A 21,845-nucleotide genomic window follows, 5' to 3' on the forward strand; every position below is an offset into this window, starting at 1 on the left:
TAATGGAAGTATATTAATCTTCTCAATGTGTTTTATCTTTTGTATTATGCATGAGAGGGAACCTTTGTTCTTTGATTTTTATAGGTACGTCATAACTCCATATAATGAGTATCCACTGTTACTTGGCTTACTCTTGAAGTTGCTGAATGGTGAGTTAGCATGGTCTACAAGACGTGAAGTACTAAAGGTATACTTATTAACTAGATTCCATGGTTATAAAACATACGCAACTTTTTATGATAAAATTGTTCTTGGGCTTTACCAGGTTCTTGGAATTATGGGTGCTCTAGACCCTCATGTGCACAAACGAAATCAGCAAAGCTTGCCTGGGTCACATGGAGATGTTACCCGTAATGCCAGTGAGTCTGGTCAACACATTCAATCTGTGGATGAATTGCCTATGGACCTGTGGCCATCATTTGCAACATCTGAAGATTATTATTCTACGGTAGCACTATATAACCTTTTTATTCTATTATATGTGTGTATTTCGAGTGATAGCAATGCGTGACACTCCTCATCGCCACTGATTGCATTGACTTCATCAATGCTCAACATAATCAATGGCCTACAGTGATCCAAATGTCTGTCTTCTGCATTGCCTTCGATTGAAAATACGCATGTATACATATATATATATATATGCATCAATATGATAAATAAATTTCCCATCTTTTCTTGTTTCATATATTATGACTACAGGTTGCAATCAATTCTCTCATGCGAATACTTAGGGACCCTTCACTTGCTACTTACCACCTAAAGGTGGTTGGATCTCTTATGTTCATATTCAAGGTATTTATCATAAAGGAATGCAGTTTTTGTTTATGTGATTATTATTCTTCTACTCTCATTTTATGATTATTGTAATTCTTCTTGATGTCTAATATTATCTCTTTTTTTGCGAGATTAGTCAATGGGTCTTGGTTGTGTTCCATACTTACCAAAGGTCAGTGCATAAATGTTTCAATTGTGATTGCCTTCTTTATATATTACAGTTACACAGACCCACACGAACTAATAGATGTGTGTGTATGCATGTGTGCACACATACATATCACATATGTGCTTTCTGGTTGAATCTTAGTTTCATAATTGGGTCTGATTATATTTCGCCTTCCATATTATAATATGAAAGGCGAAATATGTTTAGCATAAATAATGATTTTGGGAAGTTGATTCTATTAATCGATGGAAATATCTGTCTCCATTATAGTATGATTTTCTGCTCCAGAAACTGGCTGCCTAATGGACAGTTGATGAGTATTCTAAGAAAATTGTATAAGTCTATTATTTTACTGCTCTTTAGCCCTGCAATTTCAAAAGGAAAATTTGGGTGTGGTTACTAGATGGGTTTGCAGTGGTGTGGCTGTGTCCTAGTAGTTGTTATCTTGTTGGTGGAGAGGGCCTTGGATTCAAGGCCAACAAAATGGTGTTCATTCTTTGGCAGGGTTTTTTTGATAAGGAAGAGGAAGTGGATCTACTTTGGGATAGGATTAAATTCTTAGCTTTGCTTTGGAATCTTTGTCAAAACATTTTAGAGATGTACCCTTTAGTGTAATTCATCTTGATCGGGGGAGTTTTGAATTGAGTGTAACTTGTGTTATGTTTTGAGGGTTTCTTGGAGTTGATGGGATTCTCATCCATTCTACTTGTATATTTTTTCTCTCTGTATAAAGAAAAGTCCAATCTTGAATTCCACTTGTTGTTTTGCTAATTGATGGTTGATATACTGTTGTATTTGTTTTGGCTTGATTAAATTGTGTGCTTTTACCTTCCTTACATGTAGGTTTTGCCTGATCTCTTCCATATAGTCCGTACATGTGACGATGCTTTAAAGGATTTTATTACATGGAAACTTGGAACTCTAGTGTCTATTGTGCGCCAGGTATATTACGATGTCAATGACCTCTTTTTTCACACATGTAATGATTGTGGAGGATTTCTTGATGACCATATATGGGTTTGATGTGCTGTGCAGCACATTCGAAAATATCTGCACGAGCTGCTCATTCTAATTTCAGAACTATGGTCAACCTTCAGTTTTCCTGCTGCTGGCCGTCCTCAACTTGGCTATCCAGTAAGTTTGTCCTTTACTTTTTAGTTACAATTACCTGGAACATATGATGAGATTGATTTTTCATGCTTAATATTTTCCATTGTGATTATTTTTCTCTTTCTCCTGTAATCTTCTCAGGTTCTGCATCTAGTGGAGCAGCTTTGTTTGGCTCTCAATGATGAGTTCAGGACGTATCTTCCTGATATTCTTCCATGTTGTATTCAAGTTCTAAGCGATGCAGAACGGTATAATGATTACACTTATGTTCTTGACATCCTCCGTACCCTTGAAGTGTTTGGTGGTTAGTACTCTTCATTTTTTAAATATCAAGAATATTGGTAATTAATTTATTTTAGCTAATAAGTAGGATTATTGGAGTGAATATAAACACAACGGAGAGATTCTTATTCTGGAATCTTGGTATCAATTAGATATGAACACAGAGTGAATTTTCATATTCTTCAATCTAAGAATCAATTGATACATGAAGCGATATTCAAATGTTTCTTAGAAAATTTGGATAATAGTTTGGTGATCAAGTAGGACTTATAAGTATTATGAACAATGAAGAGTTACTTACCTTGCAACTTTAAATTGATTGGATAACCAAGTTGGTAGACAGGTGGCAAAAAGCTTGTATTGATAACTCCAAGACCCAGGAGTATGTGTTTATTGCGTGCCTGCATTTGTATGAATATCAATTGACGTATGTTAAGGGAACTTGAAAAGTGATTGGGCATCAAAGTTCTTATATACCTTATAACGTTGCCTTTTCTATTTGTATGATGGATTTAACACAAATAGCTCATTATCCTTTAAGATTTAGAAATACAAAGATATTTGGGTTTTCTGCTTCAAAAGGCACTAAAACCATTGTATTTTATTTAGTTCTTTCTTTTTACAATGACTACATGAATTATATATGCCAAGCTGTAAAAGCTCTCATTTCAGTTTCAAAATGCAGGAACATTGGATGAACATATGCATCTGCTTCTTCCTGCACTCATTCGCTTGTTTAAAGTGGATGCTTCAGTGGATATAAGACGTGCTGCTATCAAAACTTTGACGAGACTGATCCCTCGTGTGCAGGTTGCCATCTGTGCACCCCGGCTCCTTTTATTTTTTAAGCACTGCAATTCTATTTTGTTGCATTGCTATTGGATATTATGTTGATAGTAATGTGTTACTCTTCTTTTTCAGGTTACTGGTCACATATCTTCTCTTGTGCATCACTTGAAGCTAGTCTTAGATGGGTCTGTGTCCATTTTCCTTGGCTTTGAATAGTATCTGTTATTTTACTTTTGAAAGTGTATGATTTGATCTTCATGTGCAATTCTCGGTTCTTTCCTGAAATTGATCATCTATTGAAAATTGTCTCCAAGGAGTAACTTTTAGATGCATCCTCCTTTTTTTTTTTTTTTTTTTTTTTTTTTTTTTAATTTGACTATTTAAATGGTTAGACATAAATTTTTAGATTTATTCAAAATTTTAAGTGGTTAGCTATTTCTATCAGTGCTTTCTTTCCAGCAGTTTGGATGACTTCTAAATCCTTATTTTTTTCTTTTCTTTCTTTCTCTCCCTTTTTTGACACAATTATTGTTTTTTTGTTGATTATCTTAGAATAATGTCAACTTCTTCATTTGTAGTGAACCCAATTAATCACAGCCTGCTTTCATCTGGTTCCAATTTTTGTGATGATTTCTTTTTCATATTGACTTTTGGTCGAGACATTTCTTAGCACTTGTAATGATGGATGGTTAAAGATAGGACTTGAACTTTGATTTTCTCTAGCTTTTAAATTGTTGTGACTGTCTGATTCTGTTTTTTGTATTTGAAGAAAATTTTGAGGATGTGTTTTTTGACGTATGCTCTTATTTCTCCTGTTTGATGTTATAACTTGCTGCTTTAGAATGATATGGCATCTTTAATACTCTGGATTATTTTATATTTATTTCTTGATTTTGAAGTACATATCGAACTCTCTAACCGTTTAAACTTTTTCGTTACAGGAAGAATGATGAGCTCCGGAAGGATGCTGTTGATGCACTTTGTTGTCTAGCTCATGCCCTTGGAGAAGACTTCACAATTTTTATCCCATCAATACATAAACTTCTGCTGAAACATCGCTTACGGGTCTTCCTCATCCCCTCCCGTTATTGACCTTATTTGAAAAAAAAATTGTATGATGAATATTTTCTTGCTTCTGGTGATATTAAGTAAGACGATTATTTCATTTCAGCATAAGGAATTTGAGGAAATTGAAGGGCGTTTGCAGCGACGTGAACCTTTAATTTTGGGGAGCACAGCTGCTCAAAGATTAAGTCGACGGCTTCCAGTAGAGGTTATTACTGACCGTTTGAATGATCTGGAGATTGACCCTTATTATGATGGCTCTGATGTGCAGAAACAACTCCGAGTCCATCAGGTATCTCTCCTGTGATTGCACGTCCTGTAATTTATGTGCTATTGTGTTTCTCACTACTGCAGTCATGATGTCAGGAAGTGCCCTATAAAACTCCTAGGTACTTGGGCATATGAATAATCTGTCGAACACAGCATATATTTGGGCTAACATTTTCTGGGGCATTAAGTGTAAATTTCAGGAATGACACATAAAATAGAGCGTGTATTGTATAAAGTCATTTAACAGCGGATAGACACAAGTTATGACAACCCTCACACGAGAGCCAAGCCAAAAAGAAGGCTTTCATTAAGATAATTCGCCCATACAATAGAACAAGGAGAGCAATCAACGCTATGGCTACTTTAGGACAATTCCCGCCTTAGGACCCCTACTGTGACAACAGCTACTACGCATCCCACATCAGAAAATGCTATCGACGAAACCCTGGACGTAACTTTAATTCCACCATGGATGAAAAAAGACAAAGTCGACTAAACCCCGTAAAAGTGTCCTCAATCATATTTTCACTCGTAGAGCCGCTTCTAATTAAGTGAAAAACTGCTTTGCAAGTAATATAGGTTGGTGTCAAACACAGCACATATCATTTATAGCTATTACTAGGGAACAATTATCCTTCTGCTGAAAATTTTGTTTATGTAATTGGTGAATCTTTACTTTGATGTTAAGTTCATTTGAACTTAGCATGTAATATGGTTGTTAAACATGGCAGTCCTATTTTTTTGGCTATTAGAATTGACTAGGGTTGGTTATCTTACATCGATTTGTTTTCTTTTTTGTGTTACAACATTATCTCTATTGTGTTCATTCTATGTCAGCATTATAGTTCCTGTTTTGTTGATATTGCTTATTTATGTTTTCCAGATGCGTAGATCTGATTATCTGATTGGCTTTGCCCTCATATATTTTACCTTATTTATTTTCATCTTTTTATTTTGGCTGTAAGTTGATTATTTGACTTGTACAAGTTATATACAGGTCAATGATGGTCGATTACGCACCGCTGGGGAGGCTTCTCAGCGCAGTACCAAAGAAGATTGGGCAGAATGGATGAGACATTTTAGTATTGAACTTTTGAAGGAATCTCCTTCTCCTGCCCTACGAACCTGTGCAAGGCTTGCACAGTTGCAGGTATTGCTGATTTTACTTATTTGTACATTCTTTCCTTTGGAGTTTAGGTTCTGATCTCCTGCTTTTGCAGCCATTTGTTGGGCGGGAGTTGTTTGCAGCTGGTTTTGTTAGTTGTTGGGCGCAGCTAAATGAGACTAGTCAGAAACAGTTAGTTCGGAGTTTGGAGATGGCATTTTCATCTCCAAATATTCCTCCTGAAATTTTGGCAACACTTCTTAATTTGGTATGTCTTTCGAGCATATGGATTATTCCTAAATTGATGTAAGATATGAAACTGAATGATATATATTTTATTGTTATTTCAACATCTATGCCTGCTGAACTATAATACTTTGGTTTACCTTATGATTTGAGTTTGAAATGCTTAAAACTCCATTGTTGCATGATTATTTAATATATAAGCTAAGCTCAAGCTAGTGTTTTAGGTTGATTGTAAGTAAGTGCGAGGATGCTTATTCAAACCCACATTGTAGAATGTTATCCTAGCAAATCTTGTCTTTTGTTATCTCCCCTACCCTAGACCACTATCAAAGTTTTTAAGTCTTGTAGGCTGCATCACATGTTATCAACAAAATAGGATGTGGGAATGTTGGCTAGCAAGATTGGAGCTCTGAGATTGCCTTCTAAAAGCTGACTTAGTACTTCAAGGGGAACTAATTATAAGCTATCTACTTTTATCAGGTTACTCTTTTTGATCAGAAAGATTTTTTGCGGATGCCAAATCTTGATTCCTTGGGCCAAACAGAAAGATTTTTTTCAGAAAATAATTTCATCAGAAAACAAATGATGCCCTCGTATATCTTGTGCTTCTTCTTCATCCAAGTCAAAGCCTTTTAGGTTATCTGATTATTTATTTAACAACTGCCCGTTTTTTCCTTCATAGGAAGCATGACTTCTATTAAAACTTAAAAGGAAAAGAAAGAAAACCTACAAACCTACAGTCGGAACATACAAAGTTTACACATGTACTTGTCAAAGAAATAATGACAGAGATCATTCTATTAGGCATGTCAACCATCATTAACCTTTTACGGCTTTAAGTCTACATGTACTACACAACTGAACAAAATTTACATGATTTTGCATTCTAGTTTTGTTGTCTGCATCAAGTAGTTCTATAAGAAACCCTTTTGCTTGGTGAACCTTTGATTCGCATGTTGCTTGTTGAAAGTTTATTATTTAAAAGTAAACAACCTGAGGTTCTGTATGGAAACATGGGTAAGAAAGGAAATGTAACTGTCCTACTGCATCAAATTTCTCTTGCATGAGATTGCAATTTTGTTTCTCTTTATTTCACTTTGTTGATTTATTTAATTAATTGATTCTGAAGGCAGAGTTCATGGAACATGATGAGAAACCTCTTCCTATAGACATTCGCCTCCTTGGTGCCCTTGCAGAAAAGGTAAACTTCATTTTTATTTTATTTTTTTGGGGGCGTGGAGGGTTGGTGTAAAATTTTGCAATCTCTATTCTGCTAATAAATTTACTGCACAGTACGAGATTCTCTTACATGTTTCATGTATATTTACATCATCAATTCTACACTTCAGTGTCGTGCATTTGCAAAGGCCTTGCATTACAAAGAAATGGAATTTGAAGGAGCACGCTCCAAGAAGATGGATGCCAACCCTGTTGCTGTAGTCGAAGCACTTATACATATAAACAACCAGTTACACCAGCATGAGGTTCACTGGAAAGAAAATTTTTAACCACTTTATCACTACTATATACTGAGGTTTGATCTATCTTTGAACATGTATTGGCCCATTTTATTGATAAATTTGTGTTTTTCTTAGGCTGCTGTTGGAATATTGACCTATGCCCAACAACATTTGGATGTTCAACTGAAAGAGTCATGGTAATTTTGAGTTTTATATACTTCCCTATTTTTCGTACCCTTGAAATAAATCATGGTGATTGTACTACTCCTTTTTAAGTGAATTTCCGTATCTGCATTTTCATATTTTTTGCTAGTATTTATTTGATGATATGAATTTCAGGGACCTTTTTTTTTTCTCCTAGAAAAAGAAAATTATACTTTTAATGTGTCCTTTTGCATTTTCCTTTCGTAAATGGGTTGTGCCCTTCCATGCCCTATTAAATTCTATTATTTTCAACCTATCTTTTTAAAAACATTGCAAAAGAATATTACTCATATCAGGTACTACTTTTTTAGGTATGAGAAGTTGCAGAGATGGGATGATGCTCTCAAGGCCTACACTGCAAAAGCCTCTCAAGCATCAAGTCCGCATCTTGTTTTGGATGCCACATTAGGTTCGTGTTGACCATCATTTTTCATTTGTTGGTCTTAAACTCTTGTGTGGTAACTTTTAAAACAGTGATTAGTTTTGTTTGAGTTTCATTTTTTTCTATGGTAGAATAACTACAAAAAGGTAAATATTTCTTGATTTCTTAATTTTCTTGGCGTTGTTGGTGTAGGTTACTCTTTTTAAAATTGTGTGTAGACTCATTATGATCATGCTCTTCCTCATACTCATAGTGTTAGATCATTTAGTTCCCAATTGTGGTTGAACTTTGCTGCAAATGTATTTAAGACCAAAAATGGCTGTTATCAATTTAGAGCAAACAATTATCTGAAAGAAAGCATCCAACAAATTTAACTCTATATTGTCATTAATGCTGTTTGACCCGTTGTTTTTCCTTGAAATGTCAATTGTGGTGTGGCTATGGTTATTTTTGAAACCTGCAAGTCCTGCTGCCACACAATGGAGTTGTATTGTGTAAAAGGCAGCATGTACAGTGTTTTTGTAATGCAACAGTTGCATTCTTATAAAAAAACAGTTGCATTCTTGCCGTGTACTTATTTCAAGTTTGTGGTGTCCCCTACAAATTTTCGCTTTGTGCAACCATGCTTGAATACATTTTATCATATGTTCTTTGTCTGCCTGCCGCCTGTTAGCGCCTTGGTATGCTCTTGGCTAGTCATCATCATCCAATCCAAGATTACTTGGGAATAATGGGAAGAAAGGATTGTGTAAGATAGCTTCCATACATGTACGTAGGCTGGAAAGTAAGACTAGGTGAAGTTCAGAGCCATGGGTTAAGTTATGGTTGGTGAAGTTTAGAGCCATGATTCTGTCAATATGCTTAAGTTACGGTTGACCACCAAAATGAGTACATGGATTAGCTCCACACTTGGTAGTTGTGGAAGGTGAGCAGCAGAGGTCACAGTATTGTTGAGGAAAGTACTTCTTGCTTCATTTGTAAGTCAAAGAATTGATCAAGTGTTCGGGAGTAAAGGTTTGTGGGGAGAAATAAAAGTATTAGAGGTGATAATATGCTTGAAGCTCTGTCTAACATAATTTTATTTTCATGCGTCAGAGATCCAGTTTTAACCCTTAATTCTTATTTGTGTCAGTTGATATGTAATTGTACTGCTGCAAACTCATTGCATCCCTTCTTGTCTTCTTTTTCATTATCTTCTTGTTTTGCTTTTCTTTCATGGAACAGAAATTTTATTTGGTGCACTTATTAACCTTTTTCAAATCTTTCATTTAATGGTTAAATTTCATGACCTGGACCTCTCCCCTGCCACTTATTTTATAATTATTGTTGCTTTTGATGTTGTTATTGTGCTATTTAATGTTTTTGATTTAGTGTTACTGCCTTGCGATGTTCTAAATATACAAAAGATGGGATCAGTTTTTGCTTGTACTATTTTGTGAATATGATTTTTTATGGTGGCTTCTGTAGGTCGGATGCGATGCCTTGCTGCTTTGGCACGATGGGAGGAGCTTAACAACCTGTTCAGGGAATACTGGACCCCTGCTGAGCCAGCTGCTCGATTGGAAATGGCACCAATGGTTGGTTTCTGATTGAATGGGGCTCATTGATGTCCTCCCCACTTAACTAATGTTATGTATTTGATTGTGCCAGGCTGCAAAAGCTGCGTGGAACATGGGGGAGTGGGATCAAATGGCAGAATATGTGTCTCGATTAGATGATGGTGATGAAACCAAACTTAGGGGCTTGGGGAACACTACTGCTAGTGGTGATGGAAGCAGTAATGGCACATTCTTTAGAGCTGTTTTGTTAGTTCGAAGAGGAAAGGTATGACTTATTTTGGTCTTATTTTCAATTTTGATGATTTATTTTAATTGTATGGATAAATTCTACTTTTAAGATTCTTTTAAAGAAAAAATAGTTTTATACTGCCTTTTTATGATTATGGAATATCCATTTTACCGTTTTCTCTATTATCTTTAACCTGACATGATTGTAAGAATAATTTTTATTAAAATCATACTTCAAGGATCAGTCCGACAAGACAATTTAAATACTAAAGCCCGTTGGAAAATATATGTTTTTTTTATTAGTAAATACAACTTATCTTAATAAATAAGAATATGTATCTCCTTTTAGTTAGACTTTTCATTTAAAAAGTATATCTAATTGGTATTCATTTTGCATATATATATATATATTAAAACCTTTTCTATTTTCTATTTCAATGACACTTTATTTGAATGGAAACTCTCTCTTCGTGCATTGCATAATGATTTGAATTCATCACTGAAGATTTGGATTTTCAAGTTTTATAATTGTGTTTTTTATATCCGCAAATATGCAACTTGCAATTAAGAAGAGAAAAATAATGAAAGTTTTGTGGTAGCTAAAGGATAAAATTAGTCATTTAAACTAGCATAGAGTGCCTTCGCATTTTTGGAAGCTTGTTCTTTTTGTATTTTTTGTATTTTAGCTGTTCATTTTGTTCTCTTCTGTTTTTGGACCCCAGTATGATGAAGCACGTGAGTATGTTGAGAGAGCTAGGAAATGCTTGGCAACAGAGCTTGCTGCTTTGGTGAGCCTCTGCAATTTTTACTTTATAAATTTTTGCATTTGTGTGTAGCTTCCTAGTTTTATATTTGAAAAAAAAAATATGGGGGCTTTAGTTACTTTATAAATTCTAGCATTTGTTATTTAATATAAAATGTTGGGGCTTTTAGTCGCTTTCATTAACTTTGGAAATGTGGTATGTTGTTGCTTCTACAGTATTCAACATATAACAATTTCTCCTACTAGATATAGCGGTTATTGACATTTTCTCCTATTAGATATATAGTGGTTTTGGGGAGATGTGTTGTGATGGCTATTTTCTGGGTAGTGTGGGGTGAGAGAAATAGAAGGATATTTGTTGATGTTAGGGGGGAGGAGGTCGATCCCTTATGCGAGAGGGTTGGTTTTGGGCATCCTTATGGGAAATGGCATCAATATCTCAATGTATTCAAAATTTAGGGACTTCTCCACTTTTCTGTTATCTTTTTTGATTGGGCATTTTAGGCGCGGATCAGCAGACTTTTTTTTTTCAGTGGACAAATTGTCTTCTGTTATGTACTGTTTCATTTTGATTGAATGATACTGTGTTTCTTATAAAAAATGACGTTTGTTTATTGCGTAGGTTTTGGAGAGCTATGAACGTGCATATAGCAATATGGTCCGTGTTCAGCAGCTGTCTGAACTTGAAGAGGTATTGTTCATTTTTTTTTTTTTCTGTTTTTTTTTTTTTTGGGGGGGGGGGGGATCACTTAATATTTGTTGCATGAGTCATAATATGGAGATCATTAATCAGGTCATTGATTATTGTACACTTCCTCTGGCAAATCCTGTTGCTGAAGGACGACGGGCTCTTATTCGCAATATGTGGAATGAGCGCATACAAGGAGCAAAACGTAATGTTGAGGTAGACATACTTTATACATTAAATTAGTTTTTGTATAAGTAACTAAATAAAGTCCCCACATTATAATAAGATGGGAATTTTACTAATATTTGAGTTCATAAACTTTCTTGTACCTGATATACTTTTTTTTGGTCTAAGATCGTTACTGATTACTTGCTTCATGGTGTTAATCAAATTTACTGTAGTGAATTAACACCCCCTGTGATCTTGTCCTTGATGTATTCTAGAGTTAAAACAGATATAGCAAACAACACACAATATGGCAGCAAAAGTAAACACAAAGAACACCAAGATTTGTTATCGAGGTTCGGCGAACTTTGCCTACGTCCCCGTGTGATCCTTAGAGAATCACAGCTGCACTATGTATAGAATAAGAGTACAAGAACTTATTGAAACCCTAGACTACCCAACTCTGCAGCCGCTCTCTTCTCTCTTGCACAAATAGCTCTCTTGTGTTTTTTCCTCTTGAAAAACCCTTCCCTTGAAGTCACTCACCCTTGAGTCTCTAACCCGAGTCTCCCTTTGAGTTTCTTCCCTAGAAGTCTCTAGCTATATATTTTTTATTTATGAGACTTGCAGCAGCCTATTTATAGAGCATAGACTTACCTCTTACAATATGGATTCCTAATCCTAATAGAATTAGGTAATCTACCTATTAGCTAATTCTATTCCCTTGTACACAAGGAAAACCCTTTAGAACTCCTTCCCACACTAGGAAAGTCTTGTGCAAGTCCTATTTGTCTTCCAAAATCGTACCCCACTAGGAAAACAACAAACTACCCCACTGCCCAGTCTCCCTACTGCTCTTGGCCAGAACTGTAGCTTCCTCCAGAAATTTCCGACGAGACAAAACCACAACATTTACCACTTTGAAGCTATAAATTTTGGATATCAATGTTAACCTGCTTCAACCCTTAATCTTGTTTTTATATGTAGTTTGATATGGCCATATTTACTTGGTTAATGGCTGGAAAAGAACTGAAACTTTCAGTTTTTAATTCCAATTTTCCATTAGTTATATATTTGATGCTTAAAACTTGTACCTTTTAAAAGAAAAATCTACCTCAAAGTTTGTTTATGCGCTTCTGATTGATAAATCTTGAGATGTACTAGATTGATTTTTAGTTTGCTATATTAATTAAAGGTTTACTGATTAATGGTGTAGAATCTTGGTTTTTCTCCCTCATGGGTTAATCTCAATTATTATTCTCATGTTCAATCATTAATCACAATCAGATTTTCTCCAACTAAGTTAGATTTAAATTAATTTTAGTTTAATTAGTTTCTTCCATCTTCTATCATGTGGGTTTGATTTCGTGTTATTATAAGTCTATACTCTAATAAACTCATTAGTTTGCGAGTAAATGTGATTGCCGTAGTTCCATAACAACCAAAAACAACTAGAGTGTGTGTCTGTATCATTGGGCTGGGGTCATCAGGAAAATAGAATGCATGGTATAGCTCTACACTATGAACAGTTAATTTCCCCCCTTGCTTCTTGATGTGTCATAGTGGATCCTAATGTGGGCCAGTCCTTACAGAGTATGTGTTCTTTATGATCAATATTCAATGCACTAAAGTCTTCTATGTTTCAAAATATGGAGTAAAGTTTTGTTTTCTGGAATGGTTAATGCTAAAATCAAGTAGGTTTCAGTAATGTTGTCTTAGGAGTTAGGAGTTGTGAGAAATTACCCCAGTTCGAAAACTCATGCGTGCAAATGTACATTTTGATGGCTGGTTTGCTAAAACTTTACCGGTTTTAGGGTTTGTGTTACATCAGCTATTTCGTTTAACTCAAAATTCTATTGTGCCTTCCATCAATTCAGCTTCTACCAAGTTGGGTTGGAGATCAAAATCTATCTCGCACAGTAAAGCTAAAACACATCCTAACACAGACACCCGCAACGTCAGTGCACAACATATTCCATCATGCTTCTAAATTCTATTGTGCTTGAATATTCAGGTTTGGCAGGAGCTTTTAGCAGTTAGAGCACTTGTTCTACCTCCTACAGAAGATGTTGACACTTGGCTTAAGTTTGCTTCCCTTTGTCGGAAAAGTGGGCGAATTAGTCAGGCTAGATCTACGTTAGTCAAGCTCTTACAGGTTGGTGGTGCATAATTGTGTTCAGAATGATCCTGAAACATCCAAGGATGCTAGCATTGCATTTATGCTCATGTTGTTTGTTTATTTCAACATTGTTTTTACTTGTGTTCAGTATGATCCTGAAACATCTCATGAAAGTGTGCGGTTCCATGGGCCTCCGCAAGTGATGCTTGCATACTTGAAATACCAATGGTCGGTTGGAGAGGACCTTAAGCGCAAGGAAGCGTTTGCTAGGCTACAGGTAGAGCATATTTCCCTTTTGTGTAAGCACTGATGAACATGCACTTCTTCGTCAACTACCTGTGAACTACCTACTTCCCAAACCTCTTATTGTATATATTGCTTTCTGTGACAAATGGTTTAGAATTTGGCGATAGAGCTATCAAGTGCACCTAGTATTCAACCTGTTACACCTACTGGCTTGATGAGCTGTAGTAGTCCAAGTGTTCCGCTCCTTGCGCGCGTGTATCTCGAACTTGGAACCTGGAACTGGTTTCTTTCTCCTGGACTGGATGATGATTCTATACAAGGTATGTTTTGCCTATTTAAGTTCCATATAACCTCTGAAGATGTTACTGATCTTCTTTTCTTAATTAATTTTCAATTTGTGCAGAAATCCTTGCTGCCTTTAGGAATGCGACTCAATGTGCCAATAAATGGGCAAAGGCATGGCACATGTGGGCATTGTTCAATACGGCAGTGATGTCTCTCTATACTGTAAGAAATTATGCAAGTGTTGCTTCACAGTTTGTTGTTGCGGCGGTCACAGGATATTTTCATTCAATAGCATGTTCAGCGAATACTAAAGGCATTGATGATAGTTTACAGGTAAATTGAAGCAGAATACGAATATCATTCTGGACTTACCTGTGCAGCCTGTGCTGGATTTGGCATTTTGTGTTGAATTTGATTTTTATTACTTATTTTTCTCTGTAATATAAAATCACATGCTTTATTTGAACTTTAGTGATTTTTCTGAATCCGATGAAGAGTATTTATGGTTTCTGTGGATTGAAATGGATCTACAAATTTAGGTTCTTGCATGCAAGTTGACTTTGTATTTGATCTGAGAAAGAGGCCTATGCTGCCATTTTAATATCTGTTGAAGTTAATTAGGTTATATGGGAATCCATGTAACTTACAGTATTTGTTATTTATAAAGATAATAACAGATATATGATTATGCATTTGTATATTAAGATAAAAGCATAAAATGAAATTTTATTATTTACATGTCATAATGTCTGTATTTCTTATATCACTTATCATGTAATTTCAAGATATGCCGGGTGATTTATGTGGAATCTGTTATCTGCTTCAGGATATTCTTCGGCTTCTTACATTGTGGTTCAACCATGGAGAGACTGCAGAAGTTCAAAGGGCACTACAGAAAGGGTTTGCACATGTTAATATTAACACATGGCTGGTGGTTTTACCTCAAATAATTGCCAGGATACACTCTAATAACCATGCTGTGAGGGAACTGATACAATTGCTTTTGGTGCGAATTGGACAAACTCATCCACAGGTATGCTTTGGATGGTGTCTTGTATTTTATGAATATCAAGATCTTGATTTGGTTTCTTAGTGCTAGAGGTTCATGGATCAGTGCAATTAATTTTTTTTTTTTCCTTTCCTTTATATATAAAGCTTTAAGGAGTTTTTTTCTTTTTTTTTTTTTCTCCGTCAATGGATCAGTGGGATTAGTACCAACCCAGTAATCGATTATGGCCCAAATAGACCAACCGACCGACTGAAAATGGTTTGGGCCGTTATGGGTTGGCTGGTTCTCAAACTGAGGCCATTGGTGAGGTTTGCAGTTTGACCCAGACCGACTGTTGCCCAGGCCTAGATCAGTACTGTCAATTGGAACTAGCATGTGCTCTTAATAAAACCTATGTTTGTTTATCTTCACGGTGTTGCGTATTGTGAAAAAGGACGGAGAGAGTGCTCTTTTTTTTTTTTTTTTGGGTTGTTCCTTCACAACACAAGGTTTGGGGTAGTGTGTGTTGTGGGTTTGGCCTCAAAAGTTCTATTTGTTTCTGGTGAAAATTAATTGGGTATTGGATCCAACAAAAAGGAGATTACTCTTTGGCAGTGTGCAGTATTGGCTGTTGGGAATGCATGGTTTGGTTGGAAAGGAATGATAGGATTTACTTGGATAGAATTAGATTTTAAGCTTCTGTTTGCCAGTGTTTTTTAAAGCATATTAGGGATATGTTTTTTTAGTGCAATTCATCTTGATTTGGGGGAGTTTTGAGTTGAATCTAATATGTTTTTTGTTTGAGGATTGTAAGTCTTATTTTGATGGTCTTCTCATCTATCCTTATGATTTTTATCTTTGTTTAATAGAAGTTTTTGTTTCTTATTAAAAAAACAAAATGCGCAATTCGTGGTTGGCATTCCCCTTTCAATCTGAGTAGAGCACCTTTCACAATGTGAGTTGAAAACCAATCATCAGACCAAATTGTTCATCATTTGAGTTATTTGTTGGTTGGTACTTTTTTGTTTTTTCTCACTTTATAATTTTGGGATGCATTTGAATACAGGGTGTTGCCCCAAAGTATGCTGTGCCATTGCAATTTCTCGTCTAGTTATCCATTCTTCAATTGTCAAATTCCATGTTGAATTCATTAGTGATATCTGTTCTCTAATTATCTTGTAGATATGTCTTCATTTGGTGCTCAAGTTCCTTTTACATGTCTTATAGAAACTATAAATGCCACATGTACAATATTAACTCAATTCCTTTCACAGGCTCTTATGTATCCTCTCCTTGTAGCATGTAAATCAATAAGTAATTTACGCAAAGCTGCAGCTCATGAAGTGGTTGAAAAAGTTCGGCAGCATAGTGGTGTACTTGTGGATCAGGTGAGTTTAATTTAATTTCCATCAATTTGTTCGGTTATTTGACCTTGTTAAAAAAGACCCTCTTACCATAAGGTTCTTTTTGGCTACAGGCACAACTTGTGTCAAAGGAACTGATCAGGGTCGCAATACTTTGGCATGAAATGTGGCATGAGGCTCTAGAAGAAGCTAGTCGTTTGTATTTTGGTGAACATAACATTGAGGGAATGCTGAAAGTGTTGGAGCCATTGCATGAAATACTTGACGACGGGGCTAAGAAAAACAATACAACCATAAAAGAGAGAGCATTCATTGAGGTTGTTTTATTACTTGTGTTGCCCTTGATTCTAACAACCATTGCTGCATGTTGGGCTTTTTGCATTGTTCTTGGATTGTATTTCAGAATTCTTTTCATTAGTATCTTGTGTCAGTTAACCGAACTTTTCCAACCTCTTGATTATTTATCTATGCAATTAGAGACCAAATCAAAGCATGGAAAACATCCTAATAACACTGCTTTCACTTTCTGACCTCAGGCCTATCATCATGAATTACTGGAGGCCTTTGAGTGTTGCATGAAATATAAGAGAACTGGGAAAGATGCCGAGCTTACTCAGGTATGTAAATTTTTGAGTGGTCAATCTATATTTTTAATTTTTTCAGAGGAAGAAAAGTGCCTTGAAGTCATGAGTATCCCCTGAACTCTGAGCGGACCAAGTGGATACTCTGTTATTGTGTTTGTGCATGTGTGGGTTGGATCCTTGTCCAGGATCGAATGGACATGTCCTTTCTAATTCATGGTTTCCTATACTCGTTTGTGATACTACTACATTTTACTCCAATTTTGTGATACTACTACATGTTACTCCAATTTTGTGATACAACTACATTTTACGCCAATTTCATATCTTGCATGAGTATATCATGTGGCAAAGTCATAAATTACATGAGATGTCAGCATGAAACAATTCTGACATCAGTTGCCTTTGTGTATAGACCTGGTTTTCTTATTTTGGACCTTGGGTCCTGCAAAACAAGAAAAGCTTTACATATTCATCAACTAATTAGTGTATAGTTCAGGAGAAGAAACTACATGGACATGAAGACGTCACATTTGAATTTAGATTTCAAACCAACAAACTATTTGCAAATTCAAATTTTACTCTCCTTAACAGTTAAAGTATTCATCTCTTAGTTTTACCAGTTGCTGAAAAAATTTAGACATATGCCACATGGTTTCTTTTTACACCTGCGTGAGGGAGTGTAGAACCCTTTATACACCAGCTCTTGCCCCATCTTTTGCTCTGTAGTTTAAGGTTTCTTTATTTGCGAATAAGATGTATTTAGTTAAAAATTCCTCCATCAAACTTCAGTATTCTTTGATATGATTATAAATTCCTTGGATTTATATGCATGTTAACTGTGTCTTTGCCCTGGCATATTGTGGCATCAAAAGCTTTATTTGTGTTTTGTCATAATCCTGGGTGCTAATTATTTAAATTATGCCTTGATCAGGCATGGGATCTTTATTATCATGTATTTAGACGAATAGATAAGCAGCTTCAAAGTCTTACTACACTGGACTTGGAGGTAAGGATGTCTTTTCCCCTTTCAGGTTGACTTCATGCATTTTCATTGTATGCCCACTGACATTTTATCTACATATGTTCCCTAGTCTGTCTCACCAGAGTTGTTAGAATGTCGTGATTTGGAGCTCGCTGTTCCTGGGACATATCGTGCTGGTAAGCACACAGTTCCAAATAATTTAATGAATCAACTGGTATTCAACCTGAATTAATAGATAGATAATTTCATATTGCAGAATCTCCAGTAGTAACGATTGCATCATTCGCGCGACAGCTTGTTGTCATAACATCCAAACAGAGACCAAGGAAATTGACGATTCGTGGGAGTGATGGTGAAGATTATGCCTTCTTGCTGAAGGGACATGAAGATTTACGCCAAGATGAACGTGTCATGCAGGTACTCTTTTCTTTCTTCGGTTCTACCTAAATATTTGCTTATAGAATTTGTTAAAATTCTGGTTACTGAGGTTTTGTTATATGTATTTCTGATTTCCTTAGAGAACTTGCTGTTTTTCCTTACATGTTATTGACAAATGTACCCTTACATGTTTGATTTTTTCAGCTTTTTGGTTTGGTGAATACACTACTGGAGAATTCTAGAGAAACTCAAGAAAAGGATCTCTCCATTGAACGATATGCTGTCATTCCTTTATCTCCAAACAGCGGACTAATTGGTTGGGTGCCAAATTGTGACACCCTTCACCAACTCATTAGGGAGTACAGGGATGCCCGGAAGGTTAGTTAATGTCCTTTGGATGCTTCCTTGTTTTCTGAGAGATCCTATCTGTTAGCATAGTCCCAAATTGTCTGACTACCTTTGGGGGTTATAGTATGCAACATATGGGCACCATGTCCTTGTAAGCTGAGAGGGGGTGTTAGTAGAGTCTCATATTGCTTAGGGTACCTTTGGGATGTGAATTATACAAACATATAGGCACCATCCTAGTAAGCCAGTTTGCAAGGATAAGTTCTACTCACAGCTTAACACTATCATTTGTGTGTGTATATATATATATATATATATCTGTAAATTGGTGTAGCTGTATTTATTTTTAGTATTATGGTTTCAGATCACTTTGAATCAAGAACACAAATACATGCTAAGTTTTGCTCCGGATTACGATCATTTGCCACTCATAGCTAAAGTGGAAGTATTTGAATATGCTCTGCAAAATACAGAGGGAAATGACCTTTCAAGGGTATGATTCTTACCAAATGCTTATTGTTCTATGTATTCATTGGTTTTCTAACTTTTTTTTCTTTTGAGTACCTTATCTTAAGGTGTCTAGAACTGCTTTTGTTAGGTTCTTTGGCTGAAAAGTCGCACTTCTGAGGTATGGCTGGAGAGGAGGACAAACTATACAAGAAGTTTAGCAGTCATGAGCATGGTATGTGTTTTCCTTTTGCCTTGTACATCCTAATTCATATATGTGTGTGTGTATATATATATATATATATATAGATTCGATCAGGTGCGGACGAGTGAACGTGCCACCCAGTGCTCGGTGAAGTTTTTTTTATAACAGGCGAGCACTGCTAGCGCTGCTTCCTCCGCCTGTTTTTGAGGCTATACCCAAATGGGTTCACCTCATCCCCTCCTAGGGTATAGAATGGCCTTGGTGGAGGCCGCCCAAAATCTCAGAGCTAAACCATAACATAAATGCCGACAAACTAGTGCCGAGCGCTTGCACGTTCGCACCTGAGTGGGCCTGTATATGTATATATACATATTTTATTACTTACTCACACACATGCGTCTAGGTTCATTGTTGCATTTAACTAAATTTCGCACATTCGCACCTGAATGGTCCTATATATATTTTATTACTTACTCACACACGCATCCAGGTTCTCTATTATTCACTCCATTCTATTGTTGCTGTTAGACAACCTCATTAATCTTATTAATTTCATTTATTTATTCTCTGACTTACCTTGTATAGCTCTCTCTAGTCAACTCTCTTAATTATAAATCCCAATAATTTAGGATTAATTCTTGTATTTGTTTTATTCAGTGATTTAGTCCTGATTTAGACCTGGACTGTATCTATTTATTTATACCTCCAAGAGAGAAGAATATATTAGAAAACTTTCATGGTATCAGAGCAGTGATCCTAACCTAGGGTTTCTACTGCCAATCTCTTTTTCTTCCTTGGTTTTGCTGCCTTACACCTGCAGATCAAGTTATCTTTCTCCCAGTCTACTTCACCATTATGAGTTCTCCTGCTGCTTCCTCTTCCACTGCCGCCATGGCTTCATCTTCTAACTTTCCCAACATCACTCATCTTGTGACCGTGAAACTTCTTGATGATAATTATCTCTTATGGTATCATCAAGTTGAAGCTTATCCCATTGGGCAAGACTTATTTAAGTTTGTTAATAAATCTCACCCATGTCCAGCGGAGACCTCTCCAGATTAGTCTCTGGATACGTACTGATAAGACTCTTGTGCGCACTCTTTCTGCCACTTTGTCAGTACCTATTCTAGCTTCAGTTGTGGGCTGCAAGACCTCGGCCTTTATGTGGTCTATTATCTCGGAGTATTTCAGTCAGAAGTCCATAGCCAACTCCTCACATCTTCGACGTACTCTTAATGAAATATCTCGTGGCAGTAGAACAGTTTCTGCTTATCTTCAGGAGGCAAAATCCATTGCTGATCAACTTGCTTCTATAGGGGAACCAGTCTCTAATACCGACTTGGTTAATGCCGTTCTCCGTGGCCTTGGTGATGAGTATGAAATGCTGGTTACTGCTCTTGAGAGTGTCGACACACTTCCTCAATTCAATTCACTACGGTCTCGCCTTTTGACTCAAGAGTCTCGACGTCGTTTCTCTACTTCACCATAACCTCAACCAGTTGCCATGTTAGCTGTTCAGAACTCTTCCCGATCTTCAAACTCCAATTATAGTTCTCGGAATAACAACCGCAACAATAATTGGAACAACAATTGGAATTCCGGTAGCCGAAACAACTCTGGTCCTCGTTCTACTGCCCCTGGTGTTCTAGGCACTGCTCCTACTAGTACCTGCAACTTTGCCATGGATCTAGACATCTTGCTCCTACATGCCCTATGATTCATTGGTTTGCACGCCCTCCGGTGCCTAATCCCTACATACTGCTTTTGCTGGTTTACAGATTGCTGGACAACCTCTCTACTCACCTGTTCCGACATATGCTCCACCTTCTCTTTAGGATCCTTCTTGGTATCCAGATACTGGAGCTTCCACTCACATGAGTGGAAACCCAAGCCTCTTACAGCAACGATCCCCTTATACTGGTAATGATTCAGTTTACCTTGGCAATGGTGATCAGATGCCAATCTCTTATACGGGTAAAATGTCACTTTCCCTTGGCTCCAACTTTTTCCAGTTAAATAATGTCTATGTCATTCCCTCTATGCGCAAGAACCTTCTTTCCATTGCTCAACTTTGTCGTGATAATAATGTTTTATGTGCCTTTGACTCTCAACATTTTTATATCTTTGACCGTTCTAATGGTTCACTCCTTTTTCAGGGCCTATGTAGGGATGGTCTCTATAAGCTTCGATCTATTCCTTCTCGTCTTTAAGCTTTATCCGCTTCTCTTAAGTCGTCGTCTCTATGGCACAGTCGCTTAGGTCATCCATCTAGTAAAATAATGTCCTTCTTAGGCAAAAATCAGTTGTTAGGTTCCACCTTCAAATTTGAAAAATCCTTTTGTAAAGGTTGTGCTTTGGGTAAATCCACACAACTTTGGTTTCCAAATTCTAATGAAATAAGTGCAAATTATCCTTTTCAACTTGTGCATTCTGATGTATGGCAATCTCCTAATATTTCTGTTAAGGGCTATAAGTACTATGTTCTATTCACTAATGACTTTACTCGTTTCTCTTGGTTAAATTTCATGAAAAATAAGTCTGAAGTTATTCATCATTTCAAACATCTTCTTTCCTACATCCACACTCAATTCTTTGTTTCTTTGCAACAATTTCAAAGTGATGGAGGCAAAGAATATG

General features: G+C 36.3%; 1 protein-coding gene across 1 annotated transcript in view; it reads left to right on the forward strand.

Moving 5' to 3' along the window:
• The window catches only part of TOR (target of rapamycin), a 31,813-nt gene that overhangs the window by 6,511 nt on the left and 3,457 nt on the right, over positions 1-21,845 (forward strand). Inside the window, exons 15-50 of the mRNA XM_086253155.1 lie at positions 85-187; positions 266-448; positions 703-795; positions 914-949; positions 1,790-1,888; positions 1,982-2,080; positions 2,198-2,360; positions 3,024-3,148; positions 3,260-3,312; positions 4,069-4,192; positions 4,299-4,484; positions 5,460-5,612; positions 5,683-5,835; positions 6,943-7,014; positions 7,163-7,297; positions 7,409-7,470; positions 7,789-7,886; positions 9,327-9,436; positions 9,510-9,683; positions 10,369-10,434; positions 11,032-11,100; positions 11,203-11,313; positions 13,277-13,417; positions 13,530-13,658; positions 13,782-13,947; positions 14,031-14,245; positions 14,739-14,945; positions 16,175-16,288; positions 16,378-16,581; positions 16,801-16,881; positions 17,780-17,854; positions 17,940-18,006; positions 18,087-18,247; positions 18,413-18,586; positions 18,921-19,049; positions 19,155-19,238. Coding sequence (XP_086109281.1) covers positions 85-187; positions 266-448; positions 703-795; positions 914-949; positions 1,790-1,888; positions 1,982-2,080; positions 2,198-2,360; positions 3,024-3,148; positions 3,260-3,312; positions 4,069-4,192; positions 4,299-4,484; positions 5,460-5,612; positions 5,683-5,835; positions 6,943-7,014; positions 7,163-7,297; positions 7,409-7,470; positions 7,789-7,886; positions 9,327-9,436; positions 9,510-9,683; positions 10,369-10,434; positions 11,032-11,100; positions 11,203-11,313; positions 13,277-13,417; positions 13,530-13,658; positions 13,782-13,947; positions 14,031-14,245; positions 14,739-14,945; positions 16,175-16,288; positions 16,378-16,581; positions 16,801-16,881; positions 17,780-17,854; positions 17,940-18,006; positions 18,087-18,247; positions 18,413-18,586; positions 18,921-19,049; positions 19,155-19,238 — 4,414 coding nt within the window. The remainder of the gene's footprint in view (positions 1-84; positions 188-265; positions 449-702; positions 796-913; positions 950-1,789; positions 1,889-1,981; positions 2,081-2,197; positions 2,361-3,023; positions 3,149-3,259; positions 3,313-4,068; positions 4,193-4,298; positions 4,485-5,459; positions 5,613-5,682; positions 5,836-6,942; positions 7,015-7,162; positions 7,298-7,408; positions 7,471-7,788; positions 7,887-9,326; positions 9,437-9,509; positions 9,684-10,368; positions 10,435-11,031; positions 11,101-11,202; positions 11,314-13,276; positions 13,418-13,529; positions 13,659-13,781; positions 13,948-14,030; positions 14,246-14,738; positions 14,946-16,174; positions 16,289-16,377; positions 16,582-16,800; positions 16,882-17,779; positions 17,855-17,939; positions 18,007-18,086; positions 18,248-18,412; positions 18,587-18,920; positions 19,050-19,154; positions 19,239-21,845) is intronic.

Source organism: Dryas octopetala, chromosome 8, assembly GCF_963921425.1.
Source record: "Dryas octopetala chromosome 8, drDryOcto1.1, whole genome shotgun sequence".
Classification (NCBI taxonomy): Eukaryota; Viridiplantae; Streptophyta; class Magnoliopsida; order Rosales; family Rosaceae; genus Dryas; species Dryas octopetala.